This window comes from Stegodyphus dumicola, chromosome X2 (genome assembly GCF_044657685.1).
Source record: "Stegodyphus dumicola isolate Sdum_Otavi_A_Nest chromosome X2, ASM4465768v1".
NCBI lineage: Eukaryota > Metazoa > Arthropoda > Arachnida > Araneae > Eresidae > Stegodyphus > Stegodyphus dumicola.
The window spans coordinates 87,934,627-87,954,033 of NC_140781.1; the positions used below are offsets into that span (position 1 = coordinate 87,934,627).

At 35.5% G+C, this 19,407-nt stretch overlaps 1 protein-coding gene across 1 annotated transcript in view; it reads left to right on the forward strand.

Annotated features, from left to right (window-relative positions):
* Window positions 1-18,903, forward strand: part of LOC118187807 (fatty acyl-CoA reductase 1-like) — a 42,367-nt gene extending 23,464 nt beyond the window's left edge. The window contains exons 7-12 of the mRNA XM_035358081.2: window positions 3,883-3,927; window positions 4,236-4,354; window positions 13,686-13,928; window positions 15,114-15,243; window positions 17,341-17,468; window positions 18,651-18,903. Coding sequence (XP_035213972.1) covers window positions 3,883-3,927; window positions 4,236-4,354; window positions 13,686-13,928; window positions 15,114-15,243; window positions 17,341-17,468; window positions 18,651-18,747 — 762 coding nt within the window. The 3' untranslated portion in view covers window positions 18,748-18,903. The remainder of the gene's footprint in view (window positions 1-3,882; window positions 3,928-4,235; window positions 4,355-13,685; window positions 13,929-15,113; window positions 15,244-17,340; window positions 17,469-18,650) is intronic.
* The last annotated feature ends 504 nt before the right edge of the window (window positions 18,904-19,407 follow it).

A 19,407-nucleotide genomic window follows, 5' to 3' on the forward strand; every position in this document is an offset into this window, starting at 1 on the left:
GCTCTTTCGAAGACTGTCTTTGACATAAGAAATGAAGCCATTAGCAAATAAAGGGAAAACAGAGCTCGGTGTTCATTGAAGTTGCAAAATCAGCCATTAGGAGGAAACGTCATGAACAAAATATTCATGACAGAGCAGTAATATCGAAGAGAGTTTTATTGAAAGCCTATGTAGTGAAATGGGAAATGTAGTGGGGATTATGGGAAATGTAGTGAAACCATAAGCATTAATCATGGTCCATTGGAAGAATGTCATGAGGTCAACCGAATGATCCATTCTGTTGTTTTCCATATCAACACATGAAAACATCTAGAGAAGAACTAAGGAAGGTAATGGCCAGTATTGTGTCATACCAAGAATCAAGCGTGGAAGCAGACTTGCATGATTTAACCAGTCTTCTCAAGATATTCTCTAGACCCTTTTATAATACTAACAGTGAGAGACTGCCACAGATTATTTTGAAATTTTAGCCAGTTGTAAGTCTATTCGATGAAGAACTCTTTCTTACAGGCGATGTTATATCTAAGGATTACAGCTCTCTTATTCGCGCAGTTAACCGATACACTCAAATTGCCCCCCCCCCAAAAGAGAGGGTCAAATATCTCATATCACCACAAACCCTCCGACTTCAATATGGAACCATAGCAATATCATCGAAACTGTTTAGAGGTCGGGTATAGATCACCAGCACTTTTGTCGACTTTGCTCAATTTCTTCACAAAGAATGGTATTATTCCCTTAATCAGTATTCATAGCTTGAATAATTTCATTCCTACCTTAAGAAGAATATGTGTTAAATGCAGATATTAATGCTGATGGTGACCTAAGTCATAAGGTGGAAAAACTGAAATGAAAAATCTATACGTCAAAGTAAACAAAAAAAATTCCGTAGTTTGTCTGCCCATTTGGCAGTTATACGAGATTTCTGATGGCTTAGGATTGATGAAAAGAAATCTGGAAGGGCAGAATGAATACGCGTCTACAAGCTTGTCAACATAAAAGGGGTCATAACCTACACGTGCTCGATGGCTTTCATTCACCCCGGAAGGAGTCCTCTTTCCTCTGAAGCCAAAGAACAATTTGTATACGTTAGTTTTTAAGGGAGCATTGGATATTTTTTGTTACATAGGAGAGAACAATGTTCTTTTTAATTAACTCCAGAACATTTTCCTAAGAGACCTCACTGATGTATGACTGACAGTTAACAATGCCTGTCATTGGTAGAAAACGAGAGCATGAATGAAATGTGATATCATCACAAACCATAGTGGTCGTGCTAGGAAAATTAACTATTATCTGATTAAGCCTTTTAGATGACATTCTCCACTGGGTGCTGGTGCTAGGACTGCTTACTACTATCTACGATGCAGCCTTTCAGATGACTGTGAGGAACGAGGTTTGGCCATTATGATCCTAGCTTTGAATCGAGACTTGGAAAAGATGACTTGTGCGCGTTAAGCGTTTCGGTGACTTTGCTCCTCACACCATTGTTGCAGTTTATGAAAACTATCGCACAAAGTCCAAGTAAGTTGCAGTAAAAGACATTGGCCACGAGCAGTCAATAAGAAAAGCGTTGTCAGAATGGACCTGAGGATTCATTGCCTTCTATTGTTGGGATAAAACTGCGCATTAACACCGTGTGGAACAACTGCCTTTTCCGCTTTAATATAGTTGTTCGTGCTCTAAAACAGTGGTCTCTTAAATGGGGTACGCAAGATAATACTTGGGGTACACCAAAAGAATTAGGCTTACGATCCCTTTGTAACCAATTTACATATCTTCTTAGTATTAAAACAAGAGTTCCAGTGGAACATACACCTATTTTCTGAAAACTTTAAAATATATCATTTTCGATTGCAATTCAAGAACAGTTAACTGGTGTATTTAATTTGGTGTATTTAATTATGGCAAATCACACTAGGGCTATCTGCCTAAGGGGAGGGATGCCTTCGTGGAGGACTTTCTAAGGGGAAACTGGCTCGTATACACGTTACACATAGGGAAAACCACGAAAACGCCCATGCAGCCAGCCCGTTCGCGGGATTCGAACCTCAAACCGAACTACCAGTGTTCAGCGACTTTACCGCTCGGCCGCTGGTGGGCCGCGAACAGTTAACTGACGTGAGAGGAAGAACAACATTAAAATCCGAATTTAAAGATTTCTTAACTGGTAAATGGGATTGAAAACCACATACCAAGCTTTAATAAGTACAGCAACGAAAGCAGTCTTAACATTGCATACCTGTATGGACTATCGTTTCTGCAATGAAAAAATTAGTTCTTAGGTGTAATATCGCAACCACCTTAGTATAAGTCGTCGTATTTTCAGAAATCGTCAAACTCTGGCAACCATGCGCCTAACAGTTCTTTAGGTAACCATTGTAAGTTTCAATCCGAAAAATCACCTGCTTCTCGTTCACGTAAGCGAGAAGTTGAAAGAAGTCTTTGTCGCATTGTGTGGTCTTCTTATAGATCTCTTGGGCTTTAAACCCTTATCGGTTCTTGTTCTTTTATTTAGCGATGCTCACTTTGAATTTATTCATATTTCTTAACGATGTTGTGGAGGTTGTATGTGTGATTATGGCAAAGCCTCGAGGGCTATTTGCCTAAGGGGATGGATGCCTTCGTGGAGGACTTTCTAAGGGAAACTGGCTCGTATATACGTTACACATGGGGAAAACCACGAAAACGCCCATGCAGCCAGCCCGTTAGCGAGATTCGAACCTCGGACCGAGCTACCAGTGTTCAGCGACTTTTACCGCTCGGCCACTGGTGGGCCCATGTTTTGGAGGTTATTGCTAATATCAGCAAAGGCACTCCGTAAGCCAACGCCTTGGTCCGAATCGCCTTTATTTTTGTAAAAAAATCGTCAAGGTTGCGCTAATATAGAAGTACCAAAAATTAAACTATATAATTTCTGTATTTAGAGTTAGAACCAAATTTTCGAATGACACTAACAGAGGTCATCATACCATATATGTTTAAGCAAATAAAATCAAATTACTCACATTAAACTGTTATTTAAAATGTAAATTTGTAATTTAATTCAAATATATGTACATTTCTTAATACAAAAAATAATAAATGTGATTTTTAACTACAGACACACACAAATATGTATATTATATGGGATACAACTTATAATCATTTTCGCCTTAGGGGTACGCCTATTGTCTAGAATTCTATGCATCGAATTTCTTTCCGGCCATTGTCTAAGTCTGCATAACTATACCATCATTTCCTCCCAACTAGAGGAGTGAATTCTCGGCGAGAGAAACCTTGAAATCGCTGCCATCAACTTTTCATAATGATACGTTTTGAGCAGAAGCAAATATTTAAATAATAAGTGTAATACCAATCGAATTCACTGATACACTGCTTGAGATTTTGCACCCGCATCTTATTTGCATAAGCGCCTTGCATACGCGCAGCCTGTTAACTTAGGCAACTTGTAATCATTTGTACTTCGCGTGAGATGGAGCCCAACTGTCCAGTTTCTGGTTGATGTGATAACTCTGATGTTTTGGTATTGCAACTTCACTCAACATCATCTTCATTCAGTATTGACAAATTTCAATATTAATAATTGATGCTTCATTTATTCTGATAACAAATGTGTGAATCTAACAAAAACGTTATGTTCATTTGTTTTTAAGTTTGACTGCCGAAAAAAGTTTTCGAGGATTTTTCGAAATAGCTGGTTTTCCCTTTATTAGTTAGGGTCACCGCATTTCAGAATCAAAAACTGAACGTTTCTTTTTTATAAATGTTTAAATTCATAGTAAATTATTTGTTTATTGTAAAACATGGGGATTTATGCAAAAATATTCTTTGCATTAACTGTGTTTTGTTTCACATTCACGATCTTCAATATTTTAACAGGGTTATGTTGAAGAAGGTTCTGGCATGGTTGCCCTCGGTCTTGGGGTGAGTATTAACATTTTTCGATTGTTTGATAATGAATCCACTTAAACTTTTTTTAATTAAAAGAAACTAAAAAAAAAAGTGTATTGTATCATGAAATGTGTTTTAGCTTTACGAAATTACGAATTAACTTCGAATAAATTTATTTTTAACTATGCCAACTTGAAATTAAGTAAAATGAATTTGTGTTCTGCCAAATTTGCAAAAACTTAATTCCCCCTCCTCCCATATAAAATTAACATACTGCAGCATTATACAGAATCCAGTTTTTTGCTTTGCTCGGTTGTTCTAATGCAAACTTTTCCTTTTAGATTGGGAAAGGATTTGTACGTGCTATGCGTTGCGACCCAGAAAAAATAATCCATCTTGTCCCTGTAGATATAGTCGCAAATTGTCATGTAGTTGCTGCTTGGTCTGTAGCAACACGCAGGTAAATATCTTCATTTTTTTTGCAAAACTTCCGTACTATATCAAAATGCATTTTAAATCTTTTTCGTACCTTTCTTCGATAAGGGACTGCTGCTGAATAAAAATTTTACTGTAACGTGCCATCAGTATCAACGAAGATGTTAAAGAGTTTACTTTCTATCCAATTCATTTTGTATTTATACAGCTCTTTCTATGTCTAAATATAGCCCTTTAAGTCTTATACAGCTCTCTCTTTCTATGTCTAAATATAGACCTTTAGGTCTAATATTTTTAACTATTGCTTTAGATAGACAAGTATATTGAAACATACTTTTCTCCTGATGATGAGGAACCTGAACCTATTCGGCTCGAAATCGGTAGAGTCTTGGTAAAAATATACGCCAAACAGAAAGAGTGTTGCTTTGCCTAACTTTGATTTGCCTTGGCATATCTCTGCTCTCTTAATGTACAAGTTGTTGGAAAAGTGGTTGCAAGCTTTGTTTTCTTAAAGATTGATCCCAGATATGCATTTTCAGTTATAAAGTTTCTTAAAACAGTGTATATGGAAACAGTAGTAGCATATGAAGTGAAAGGTTCGATGAGCATAAAATCTTAACATTTTATATGTTCAGTTTAACTAAAAAATTTCAGTTAGGAAAATATTTGCTGGTTAATGCGGAAAGGTTAAAGCCGTGAAAAGTTGGCGGTTTACCTTTGTTATACACTAACTACCAATAAGTATTTGGACACCTGTGATAGAAAAGAAAAACTAACTTTATTCAAAATCAATAGTTGGTAGAACCTCCACGAGAGGTAATTACAGCGTGAACCCTCCTAGAAATACTTTCCACAAGTCTTTGTATGACAGCTAGTGGTATTTTCTTCCACTCGGCTTGGAGAAGACATAGAAGTTCCTTCACCGATTTTGCACGGGTAGTGCACCTCTGAATTCGGCGATGCAACTCGTCCCAGAGGTTCTCGATAGGGTTCAGGTCTGGACTCTGGGCAGGCCAGTCCATTCGATGAACTCCATTGGCACCATACCAAGCCTTGGTTAACGTCGAAACATGACAACTGGCATTGTCGTCCTGAAAGTAACAGGGGTCCAACTCGTAAAACTGCCACAACTTAGGAAGCAAATTGTCATCCAAAATAGTGCAGTAGGCATCGGAGTTGAGCTTACCATGAATGGGGACCAAGGGTCCCAGCCCATACCAGGAGAAACACCTCCAGACCATAATTCCACCTCCGACGAACTTGACTGTTGGCACAATGCATTCTGGCAGAAGACGTTCTCCAGGTAGACGCCAGACCCAGACCCTGCCATCTGAAAGGTAAAGGGTGAACCTTGATTCGTCACTCCAAATAACCAGTTTCCACTGATCTACGGTCCAATTTCGATGTGCTTTGCACCACATTAACCGAGCAGCACTGTTGGACTTTGTGATCAAAGGCTTATGGGCATCAGCACGACCATGAAAACCAAGCAGATGTACTTCCTTACGAATGGTATTTATTGAAACAATACTCCCGGATGCCTGTTGAAACTTCTCGCGGATGAGGGTTATCGGTTGGGTGCGGTTCTTCCGAATTTCTCTGAACAGCACTTGTAGGTCTCTATCCCCCAGTTTCGTTGGTCTGCCGACTCGGGGCACATTCCGACAATCACCGCTCACCTTCCACTTCTTAATCACATAGGTCACTGTCGATATTGGGTACTTCAGATCTCTAGATATGTCCCTTAAGGATAGGACACATTTGTGATACCCGATAATTATACCTTTCTCGAAATCAGAGAGCTCCGAACTGCGAGGCATCTTGCATGCGACTAAAGCCGATGCTGTTTCCTACACGATTTATACCGGCGAAGTCCGTGGCGTACCTTGGGACCGCAGATATCGTCATTTGCATAGGTGTCCAAATACTTATTGGTAGTCAGTGTACTATTTCTGACAGATAAACGGGCTGGTTTGACTGTCTAAGATTTTCAGGGTTTTCCTTAAAAAGTAAGAAAGTGTGCGTTTCTGAAAGCAACTAGTCCTTGTTATAGACATTGCCGTAATCAAATAAATAAATACAACGCTAACTAAACTCAAATTCAAAGCAAAATTAAATACCTGTTTATGCAAAATTCAAGTAGACATCTGGGATGAATTTAGTTTTGCATCACTTTTAAGGGCCTAGTAGTCACATAAATTTGAGATTTTTCAATCATAAATGGTAGATAAAAAATATTGGTAATTGCTTATATTAGCTAACAAAGAAATGCTTGACAATGTTAGGTGAACATAACGAACACAGGAGGTAATAAGCACGCAAATCTAGTAAAACTTTCATTTTAATTTGCCTTCTACACAAAATATTCAACAAAAACGTAAATTTTCATGTCAGAAAAGTATTGGCAAAGTTCTAACTGCTATGCAAACTTTGTTATGTTGAGGTCACGTGTTTAGACTGATAAGAAACCCTATTAGTGTAAAGTCTGCAGTGCTGCTTCAAAACTTTTAAAACGTTATTTTGCTAATACTGTGATAAAATGGCTTCGAAGTTGAAGGAGTTGGATGTTTATATTAAAAATATGATTATTCAGCTCAGAAATGAGGGTTTAACTTATCGTGTTACAGGAAAACAACTGTTAACCAGAGAACAGGGATTCCATTGCCTAGCTGACATGATGTCTGCCTTACACGGATTAAAGCCCCTGCCTCCAGAAGCTATTTATTATCACTAAGCAAAATAAGTTTACAGTGGCATACAAGGCCTTCAAGAACACAAGGACATAAGTAACATAGTCATTAATAAACCCTAAAGAAAGCATGTTACAAGTATTACCTATAGCATTCAAACAATAAACCAACTGCTCTCAAATAATTAAGTTCATTGGTAAGCAAAGATTCAGAGGAACAAACTTTTAGCGCGCGGAAAACATAATAGTAAAAAGAAGCCATTTTTTGCTTAACAGAGTGGCATGACTTAGCATGGGGTGGTAAACAAACTGCAAAAGGTTTACGGTACACAGTGGTGCTAAAATCGGTTTCATTGCGGATTATAAGAATATCGAGGAAGGGGAGGGAATTGTTGGATTGACCGTGGATTTTCTCCCGTGATTATTGATAAAGCCGTCAAAAAATTTTCAGATTCCCATCAAAGAAGACATTCCACTGTTAGAAATAATATCAATGACCTTGTCGTGCTTCCATTTTATCCTTCTGTTAGCTATAAAATTGCACGGATTCTCCAGAAATTCGATTTTCAAGTCGGTTTCTCCCCTATTAATAAAATTCATCCTTCGATTCTAAAAGATTGCGTTTCTGTCTTGAATTCTTGGGGAATTTATAATATATCATGTCAGTGTGGTTTAAGATATATTGGCCAAACAAAAAGAGCGTTGAAGTTTCGTATCAAGGAACATGAATCTTATGTCAAAAAAGGGGAAATTAACAGGTCTTCAATAGCGTATCATAGCTGGACTTTTAACCATAATTTTGATTTTGGGTCTGCAAAAATCATCCAAAAGGCTTCTTCCATAGGCGAATTGGATTTTCTTGAGGCTTTTCACATTCACAAAGATTTAGAAAGTTTAGTTAATGATTTGAAGTCCAATCCAGTCCTTCCTAATGCCTTTAAAATTCTACTGTCTTAATTCAATTATTTTTGCCGATAGATGGCGTTACCTCCTCGCACTTGGTACTACCAGAGGGTATAAAAATCCGTTCAGTGGTTGCTTTCCATTAATTGAAGTTCAGATTTTGAGCGTAATGTGCATTTGCCCCTTGCTCCCTATTTTAACTTCGCTAATATTTCTTTATGCTTGATCAGACAGCCTGGCTCAGTAAAAGTAGGCGGCCAGTGCAACTCTGATTAAAAATCTAGTTATAACCACGTGCAGTGCTGATAAGCACCACGTGTTTCTGTGATTCCTATTTTCGTCTTTCTATGTATTTCTTTCTCCTGATGAGGAGGGACCTTTAGCTGCCCTCGAAATCGATTGAGTGTTTCATTATACCTACGCTAAATATAAGGTTGTTTTTTACGATTTTGATTGTCACATTAGCGTGTTTCTCTTCTAGTCTAACTAAACATAAGTTGATTTACTGTTAGAAGTGTTGTAAAAATGTTCAACAGACAGGATCTGCAGAAAATAACATAGCAAGTGGACGGCGTCGAATATTTCCTACAAGGGAAAGCGGGCATTATCAAAAGCGGTTAGGAAAAACCCTAAAATAAGTGCAATCCAGTTAGCCAAAGGTGTCGCTAGTACTTCTCATAAAACTTTCAGTGTACAGACTATACGGAATGTTATATCTGAAGGTAGTTATTATGCAAAGGCAGCTAGAAAGAAACCTTTCATTTCAAAAATAAACAGGAGAAAGAGATTAGCAAAATCTCATGTTAATTTATCAGACGAGTTTTGGGACAAAGTTATTTTCTCCGGCGAATCGAAGTTTAACGTTTTCGGGAGTGATAGACGACAATATGTGTGGATAAAGCCAAACACTGAACTGGAAAAACGGCATTTAACACCAACTGTGAAACATGGTGGAGGGAGCGTCGTAGTTTGGGGCTGTATGGCAGCAAACAGAGCTGGTAACCTGTGCTTCATTGATGGTGTGACGACAGCACGTACGTACACTGACATATTGCGCTATAACTTTAATTTCAGTGCCCAAAAACTTCGCTTAGGAACATCATTCGTGTTTCAACAGGACAATGACCCAAAGGATACAGCGAACCTCACCCGGGAGTACTTACTCTATAATGTTTCTCGCCAGTTAAAGACACCAATCCCCTGACATAAATCCAATTGAAAATTTATGGCACAAATTGGACCTAGAAGTTAGGAAACAAAATTTCCTATAAAGATGAACGTAAGCGTATACTTTTGCAATATTGGCACAAAATTTCCTATATTACAATCAAGACTTCGTTTTTCTCTATGATAAGTAGACTACAAGTTGTTATAAATGCAAAACGTATGAATACAAAGTATTAAATTTTGTTCCCACATTTTGCTGTATGATTTCGCCAATACTATTTTCACATGCAAATTTAAGTTTTTGTTTTAATATTTTTTGTAAAAGGCATATTAAAACTAAAAGTTTCATTAGGATTTGTGTGTTTATTACCTCCTGTGTTCGGTATGGCTACCTAAAATTCTCAAGCATTTCCTTTGTTAGCTAATATGATCAATTATAGGCAATTGCCAATACTTTTTTTAACCCACTGTATAGCTACCAACAATCAAACAGAAGTTACCAATTTTGGCAATTAGCCCGTAAAACAGCATCTCTAAATTAGTAACTTGTCTCATAAAATTAACAATTCACATGTCTTCGACTGCATGTTCGTGAAGAGGATAAAATAAAATTTTAAAATTAAGCAGAATAAATAAAATATATAACTATAATATAGCAAAATAAACATAAATATAATGTATAAAAATAAATAGCTTAATGAATGCAAGTTTTATTCTACGAGGGCTATAAATTAAATTAGATTTTGCATTCTCAAGCTCAGCTTTGAAAATTTTTGATGAAATTATTCATGTTATTAGGAGAAATTTTGCAATTTTAAGTAAAGTGATCCTTCGCAATCTACAGTGAATAAGTTCTTGAAGAAATACGCGGGAAACGAAACCGAGAGTAATGAAGAAAAGAACGTATTGTGTAATGAGATCAGTGTAACATTATCTATTAACACACAATGTGAATAATTTCATTTGAAATGATAACAATACACTCAGATTAGCTTTATTTAAATGACTTTAGCAGTGAAAATATAACTATTATTTATTATTTAGACCATTAACGTGGTGATGGTACCTGAGCTTTGTTTTTAGTCCTTTTCGATATCTTTGAGTATTTCGTAGGGATTCAATAATTACGGAATGTCTTTTTAAACCACAATGATCTTTCCATGAAAAAATTGTCTCGCTTACCTGTTCGCTAAAGGAAGAAAGAGGACAAATGCGTGTTGTAATAATTTTATCGGAAAATATGGCGTAAGTTTCCAATTCTGCCTCATCTTCCAACATTGCCTAATGGTTATGAAATTATGATACACCATAATGTCGTTAATATTTGCCGCTATAATACCGATTGATTTTCCATATTTCTTTTTAAAAATCTTTTCAACGATAAGTTTTTCACACCTAATAGGCCTACTGTGACCATTTTCACTAGCTGTATTCGCTTTGAAAATAGGTATTATTTGATTGCAAAAGCTTGACTTAAGGATTCAGTAATTCAGTTACACGGATTAGGTATGGTCTGAAGCTATATCAATCAACAAGTTGAATGGCCCTGTCATTAATAAACTGTTTATCCTTTGAAAAACACCCACACACTTCTTTAAAAATATGTTTCTTTCATTGTATGTAAGCTGTCTTTTCTGGAATAAAGCATTTCTTGAAATAATCAGCTAAATATCTGCAACCTAGTTTTTTTTTAGTTAGTTTATTTATAACATTCGCAAGCTACCTTTCAAAAGTCATGTTTTCAATGATTTATAAACAGGTAAGACTTTTATACTCTGGCCACTTGAGTTTGCAGAAAAGAACAAGTTAATTTTTGTAACTTGTGTGGATAAATAATGTAATTGTTTGATTAACAAATGTTTGATTTGTTAAAGTTGGATTAACAAATGATACATCAAAGACACTATTAACGTATATTACATTCTAAATTAGAATGGCTACACTGTCTTTCAGTATACCTCCTTTGTTTAAAGATTTAACAGTTTATTTCCACTTGATGAAATGAGTACGATATCACACCTTCATCGAAAGACATGAAAACAATGACTGCACATGCTGGAGGTTTGATTATTCACATTTAGAAGAATTAGTAAAAGAAGATGTACCGGTAGCCTCATGAATAACACTTCTGAACACAAGCGGCTCCATCCGGGTTTCGGTCCACCAGCGGCCGAGCGGTAAAATCTCTGAGCACTGGTAGTTCGGTCTGGTGTTCGATTCCGGGAGAGAGCTGGCTGCATAGGCATTTTCGTGGTTTTCCCCAAGTGTAACTTGGATGCGAGTCAGTTTCCTTTAGAAACTCCTTCACGAAGGTTTCCGTTCTCTTCGACAAACAGCCCTCGAGTGCTTTCTCATAATCTAACATGTCAAACCTTCTGCTGCCGAGCTGTAAAATTACTGAATACTAACAGTTCGACTTGGGTTTAAATCCTTTGAAATGGGCTAGCTGTATGGCAGGTTTCGTGGTTTGCCTGTGTGTAGTATGAATATGAGCCAGTTCTCCTCAGGAAGGCCCTTCACAAAGGCACTGGAAATTCCTAAAGGCGGGGACTGTCTGATGAAGAGGACCCTCCTCTTCAAGAGATAGTCCGTATTCAGATAACTTAAACCTCGACCAGCGTTCGAATTCTTTCAGCTGTATGGGCAGTTTTGCTTTTTTTTTTTTTTTAAGTGTAGGACGTGAATGTAATCCTGTTTCCCTTAGAAAGTCTTCTACGTAGGTGAGTTTCACTTCAATCAGATAGTCCTAAAATAATGTTTTACCATAAATGAATACGCAATGCAATTTGGAACTATTTATTATGACACATATATCTAGACATGGAAATTTTTGGTCTCAACACAAGTTTCCACTTGTTACATTTATAAGTGGAGTCTATAGATTATTCAACCATTTTTCGCTCACTTCTCGTCGTGTTTATGCAATAAAGGTGAGTTTATATATATATATACATATTTTCTTCATGTTACAAGGAAGACCTTTTGCATATTTAAAGGTAAGTAACTTCATTTTGCTGAGGATTCTCCTCTGCCTATCTAAAGACAAATTTTCTTGTTAATTGAAGTTTAAACTTTGTGAGAAATCTTCAGAAACTGCAGTAACAATTATCAGTGACGTAAATTCATTGCTCAAAAACTATAATATTCCAAACTTAGGAGAACCTATATATCATAAATTCGACTGGTGCATACTTTTTCTGTAATAAGACTTAAAAATCCAGGATATTAAAAGCTTCGAAAACAAAAAATTCAGTCATTCAATATTTCCTCAGCATAAAAATCTTGTGATAAATGAACTAGGATTCCAGAGGTCAAGGACCTAACTCTTATGGTCCACCAGCGGCCGAGCAGTAAAGCTGGCGAAGGCGTATTTCGACCTGGGTTCGACTCCAAGCAAACGAGCTCCCTGCATCTGATACGTGCTAGTTCCCCTTAAAAGTCTTTCACTAAAGCAGATTGCCCTAGTGTGTTTTGTAATAATCAAATAAACCAAACCTTCATGTTCTTAGTTATAACGCTAAAACATTACGACTTTCAAGCTGAGACACTTCTGCAGCACTGTAGTAACTCGTACAAAGTCTTTGAGACATTTACGAAACTTACTTTTTGAAATATTTTTCAGTTCGTCAACCGATACTTTTTATTATCGCTTCCGGACTGGAAAACAGATCATTCTTAGATCAATGTGCAAGGTTATGAAAAACACAACTCGAAATCCCACCGAGTGGTTGACTCCTGAATACTGCTAGTTTGATCTGGCTTGGGTTCGATTTCAAGGCGAACGGGCTGGCTGCGTAGTTGTTTTTCGCGTTTTTATCCATGCGTAACGCAAAATAAAAGCCACTTTCGCTCAGAAAGGCATTCATCATCTTGGTTTAGACAGCCTTGGTGGCTTTGCTATATTGGAATAATCTAACTTAGCCAAGACTTGAAATCAAGTCCATAAATACAGTTGGTCTGGAACAGCAAGCGTTTAGATCGCAAAAGCGACTTGGCTATAGGATCATCGTGTGTCACCCAGTAAGCCATTCACAGCTCACTGACACAAAATCAAGATTAAAGGTGAGCCGAGCTCAGGAACTACCTTATCGTGTCTTCGTTGTGGTCTTTCGGGATTTCTACTGAGGTGGACATTTAGCTGACAACATTGTAACTGATATCCGCTTTGTTTGATGTCTCGGCTAGAACTACTGGCAATATCGAGGTCATTTGAAGACTTTGTAAAAGGACAGAATGTTATGGCCATAAATTTGCTTCCTTATTGCAGACTTCTTCTTTGGACGTACGCAAAGTTCGCTTTGATTAACACCATTTTTCGCACTTCGTCATCTGCAAAATATCAGATTCGAAAGACAGAATCCTGAATGAAATCAATACTCAGCAGCGTAATTTAACTTGTTAAGCAAGCACATTATCCTATGCAGCCAGTCCTTAAAATGCAGCCGTGTATTATTTTAGTTTTTCACAATATAAATTTCCAATTTAAATGGTTTTTTCTTTCTTAATATGCATTAGATAAGGGTTTAAGAAAGTAGTGTTCAAAATATTTTTATCAGATTTGGAAAGCTTTATGTATAATATTAATTTTATTTTTCAGAACTGCTTCGCCTTTTGTTGTGAACTGCACCACTTCGTCTGAACTTTCTTCATGCACATGGGGACATTACGCAAAAGTTCTTCTGGATATGAGTTTAAAGCATCCATTGCCAAAATCATATCAAAGTCCTTACCTTTCTATGCAAAAGAGTTCAGTTGGTTATTGGCTGCTTTCCTGTTTCGAACATTATATTCCTGCGATTGCTATAGATTGTTTGCTGTGGCTCAGTGGGCGTAAACCCAGGTAAAATTAAGTTGAAATATTTTGCAAACAGTATGAAGGTTCTTATGTTTAGAATTTTGATATTATAGCATCGTTTCTAAAGTTAATTAATACTATGTGTCACTTTGTTAGAGGTACAACGTGCAAAATTTCGGAATATTTCGCAATCTTTTACTGATGACAACTCATGTGCATGCCAGAGTTTCAAAACTCATCTCTCTTTTCTAGGCAGATTAACTTTTGATGCCTTAGCTATAAAACATTGTCTTTTATAGACGAGTTTGAATTCGTAATTAATACATATTTTAAAGAAACTTTTAGTAGATATTTTAACTTCTATGTTCAAAATTTTTCCGTCTCTGTTGCTGAAGAAATCTCGGCACGCTTTACCGGATCCCGTTAAATATTTTCAGTTATACGTTTCAGTATACGTTGTTGTATTTCATTTGCATCACAATAGATTTCTAGGAAGTTAATTGAGCCAGCATGCTAAATGAGTTGGCAATTTCAAGTACTGAATTCTCGAAATGTTTATATGAAAAATGAGAGAACCCTAAAATTTTGCTAAATTTAAACGAAGTTTTACACATGAATTACATTAACAATAAATTTGCAGTAAAATTTGATAATTTTTCTAGTTTTGTATACTTATATAACCCTTTAAGGCTGCTATGAATGAATTTTATGAAACACGTTGGTCTTAAATGTTACACTTCGTCTCAAGCGGAAGTAGCGTTTTCAGACAACTCTGACTGTGGCGAATAATCTAAGAAGTCGTTAGCCAAGTTTTGGGGGCAGAATTTACGAAACTTTGAATTTCTGTTGCATTCCATTTAAAAGGTGTTTCCAATTCAGCTCTTGCAATTCAAAATTGTATTTCAGTCTTCAGGTTGACTTTTAACAACAGGGTAGTTAATTATTTTTTAATTATGAAAAAAAAATTGTGCACTTAGAGCAACACTAAATGTAGGTGAATGCCTCGCTATTTTCGGGCGCTTGAAGAGTATTTGTATTTCACTGATATCTATATGCATTATACAAACATGAATGAATTCGCGGAAATTGGTCATCCCTAATGATTTTCAATAAAGATGAAAGTCTCACTGTTTATAAGATGTTACAGACAGTTTTTTAAGTTTAAAAGTAATCTTTTTTTCTTGTATGCTCTTGAGACTAAAAATTGTTAACACGTCTTTCTTTATTCAGGTTGGTGTCGCTGTACCGATACTTCGAAAGAGCTATGAAATCTGTAGAATTTTTCTTGTTGCGCGATTTTAAATTTCGCTATGATAACTTCAAGAAATTGGACTGGCTGCTCGATCCTGAAGATAAAGAGGTAATGAAATTTTATAATCACTTTCTGTACTAAACTAAAGTCATAGCTAAAAACTGTACTTACTGCATTCAGATTAAATTGAAGATTTACTTAGAACTGATAAGGCGGTTAAATCTGAAAAGAATGACAAAAACCCTTTTAAAAGTGCTTGCAATTACTAAATTTGATTCATTGATTGTAAAAACAGAAGTGCTGACTAAGCTTTATAGATTTATATATCAAAAATATTGCTTTAAAGGCTCACTTGTGAATCGTTCAAAAAGATACTTCAGAGTTAATATAAATATTTATTTATAACTAAAACAATAAATTTTATTATTTGAAAATGATTTTAACAAAGATCTATCTCCTTTCCCCCTGAACAGGTGAATGGCTGTATGAGAGTGGCCTTATATACTTAAAATAATAATAATAAAAATTTACTTCCAAAGGGGCGTTTTTTTTAACATTTTGTCCGTTACTTTTATTTATTAAAGATCACGGTCTTCGCACTTAAACCATAAAATTCAGCTCAAGGGCAATATCGCAAAATAGTTTTAAATTGAGCATATATTTAGAATTTCCGATACACAGTCTAGGGTGCTGGTAATAATGTGTTTTTTTTTTTTTTTTTTTTTTTTCTTTTTTTTGTACAACGTTACCATTGCTCGCTTTGAAATCGAGTTTGTTAATCAAAAATTCATTAAAATTTTACAAAATATGAAATCGATAAGAAAACGAATTCCAAATTTGGGCTTCCATATGCCCATATTCGCAGTAGGATTACGTCATTCAAAATTCGATGGCTCTATGTACCGTTGTTCTATCACAATGTGAGAAATAAACATACATTTATGAAGATTTTTCATTATTTAATTTCTACAAATATAATGCAGAACTCTAACATTTGGTAGCAACAGTTTGAAAAGTGAAATGGACATTTATAGTGAACCAACGCAAAATCGCAAAACGAAAACAACAGTCTTTCAGAGACAAAAGCCCCTTTGGACCCCCCCCCCCAAAAAAAAAACTATTTAAATATAATCTTTTTGTACTTCCATAATACTTTTCGCATTATTTAATGAGTAATTCTATATAATATATTTTGCTTATTCTGTACTTGTTTTTGCATTTATTTGTTTCCGGATTAACACTCGAATGATGCTCAGTTAATATGCATTTTTTTCTGTTATTAGTAGCTATTTTTAAAATACCTTTTCTTTAAAAAATAATTTGCTCCCTTGTCTAATTAAAATAGTGAAAATACTGTAGAACAAGGTTTTTATGTATAGTCGAACCGCTAGAGCATTTAGGAACTTTAGCAAATATATATAATACAAGATATGTAACGTTATAGCAAAGACATCTATATAATTAATATAAAATATGTACTTCATATATATATATGCTAGTAAGAAATCTTGGTTATCACAGTTTAAATTTTCAAGTTCTTTTTTCCAGAATAAAAGTATGTATGAGTGGAAGTGCTAAAAATGCTCGGAATCTGTATATGTTTATATATGATCATTAATTTGTTGCCCGATTGTTGAAGTGTGAGATTGGAGTTTGAGAGGTTTCAGTAATCTGAATGTGTATGTAAGGTTTCGCAATGAGCATTCATATTTCCCCTTTTGACCCGAAATAACCTGCCAATGCAGGGGGTGGTAGTACCGGGCATGGGTAAACTTCATTATTTTGAGTTCTGTTATGAACTCTTGTAACTTAGCTTGCATTTCAAAATTTTTCTCTTTTTCTTCTGCCACTGAGTCGTGGATGTATAAAACTTCCGATACTGAAAATTAGTATATTAATATCAAAACTAGGGAATCCCACTGGAAACTAAATAATGTATCCCTTAAGGAAAGTTTTCCCTGATTGAGAACCACTGGGCTTAGCTGCATATTTTTTCTGACATGTTCTCTAGGCAGAGAGCCGTCGAGTGTTTGGTCGTAATTACTAATCAACCAATAAAACAATTATCTTTTTTTCCAAGAAGAGTTGAAATACTCTGCATAGCCAAAGGACAGAACGATAGCTAGGGAGACAAATACATATATGTTAAGCATGTAATAAAACTCGTTTCCTTATACATATATAACAGCAAAAATATTTTTTCAGGTATTTTACACTGATATCAAAGATTTCACAATAGAAGATTTGGCTGCTGATATTCCTACGGGCGCTCCCTTTTACAAGTGGGATATAGACAGGAAACCCTTTGATGATCGTATGCGATCAACGTATATGTAAGTATATCTAAATAAATCAAAACTTTCCTAATATATTAAAAAAATGTTCAGGTCTTCGGATCTGATTTCCAAAATGTGAAACGGAAATATTAAGTCAATGGAAAGAATTTCCGCGTTGGCCAAAACCAAAGTTCAAAATTAACGAAATAAACATTTAAACACAAAATATTACCTGAATAATTGCCATAGGTTTGAAATTCGTTAAAAAATTATCCTAAACTTCAAATTGAATGAATTCTTCAGATAAATAATTTGAAGATGCTTTTTGTAATATCTAGTACAAAATAGTTACTTCCCAAAAGATGCATCAAATTGGTTCAGAATTGTAATTCTAGAATCCACGAAATTCATTAAGAGTAAAAAAACAGTTTTGTAAAGCATGGGAAAGGGGAATTATTTTAAAAACGCTGCTTTCTCAGTAGTTTTAGCTCAAAATTTTATTTTATCAACCACTCAACCACGAGAGCATAAAAGTTGCGCACATACACATCAGACCTTTCACATTTAGCTGATTATTAAAGAAAAGTACCATACAACAGTCATGGTGCAAAAGCATGATAGTGCGTAAGGCTCGTCGGCGCAGGAAGTCTAAAAACTGAAGTTACCTAATCCAGCAAAAAGAAGCTAATAAGTGCTACGGCTCTAACAAGTCATGCAGGAGTCACACCGTTAACTGTATACTGGAAATGAGTTAATTTATCCTACGTCTGCAGCAACGCTGTTCCCAAGTGCTAGAGAGTTATGAGAGGGCAAAGACGCTTTGTAACTACCCTTCCAAAAGAGCGTCCTAGATGTATTGTGTACATTTTAGGTTTGGAGATCTAGCTCGCTAAAAGTCATATAATAGGTAGTTTTTGCTGAATTCATAATGTTCTGAAGAAATAATTGGAATATATACAAACCTATTACTATATTTGGTGATGTAGTGCTGCTTTGGAGATTTCACGAAACGTCATAAAATTTCGTTAGAAAGTTCGCCATAGGTGGTCAAATTCATCAGAAATTTTGCCATTGGCGTTCAAAAACTCCATTTTTAACAGTTTTCCCCCCTGATGATTTATAGAACACTAAAATCAGATTCAGTTCATTTTAAACATTCTACAAAGTAATTAAAATGTTTATATATGTTACTGTCATGTAACTAAACAAAACTTGCAATTTTTTTTTTTTTTTTCTTAGTCGACATTTATTGACTGCCTTCATTAAGTGGTTTGTCGTCTCATTATTCTTCCTGGTGCTGTATCTGATATTCCAGTCACTATTCCAAAGATCCTGATATAATTGCAATACTCATCTTAATTTATATTTCTAATACATTACTCATGCATTTATCGAGTGCTTTAAGAATATTTTGTGTAATTTGTCCAGTATGTTTTATTTTTGTATATGTTGATCTTATAGAAAAAATAAATAAAGTCAACAAATTCGTTTATTCGTCAATTTTTCCTGCATCCGATTTCATTTCAGATCACACGAATTAATAATAATAATAATAATAATAATAATAATAATAATAATAATAATAATAATACTAATAATAATACTAATAATAATAAAAACACACCCTTCAGGATGGTGTTGATTTTCTCATCTGCAGTATTTAGAGGATATATCTAAACAGCTTACATTTGATTACTGTAACCTTACTCTTTAAATTGCACCTGAAATAAATGTTGTTTTGCAGTCCTATTTACTGTAATTTTGCAATTCGTATCTTCACCATATGCCTGTATTCGGGTAGTTCGTCCCGGGATCAAATTCCAGCAAACGGGTGGACCCGTAAGCAATTCCGTAGATTTCCACTGTGTGTAACTGAAATACGAATCAGTTTCTCTTAAGAAGGCCCGTTCCAAGGAAGTCATTCCTTTAGGCAGACATAGGCGTGCTTTGTTATAATTCAAATAACCTTACTCAATGTGCCCATATCACACACGAA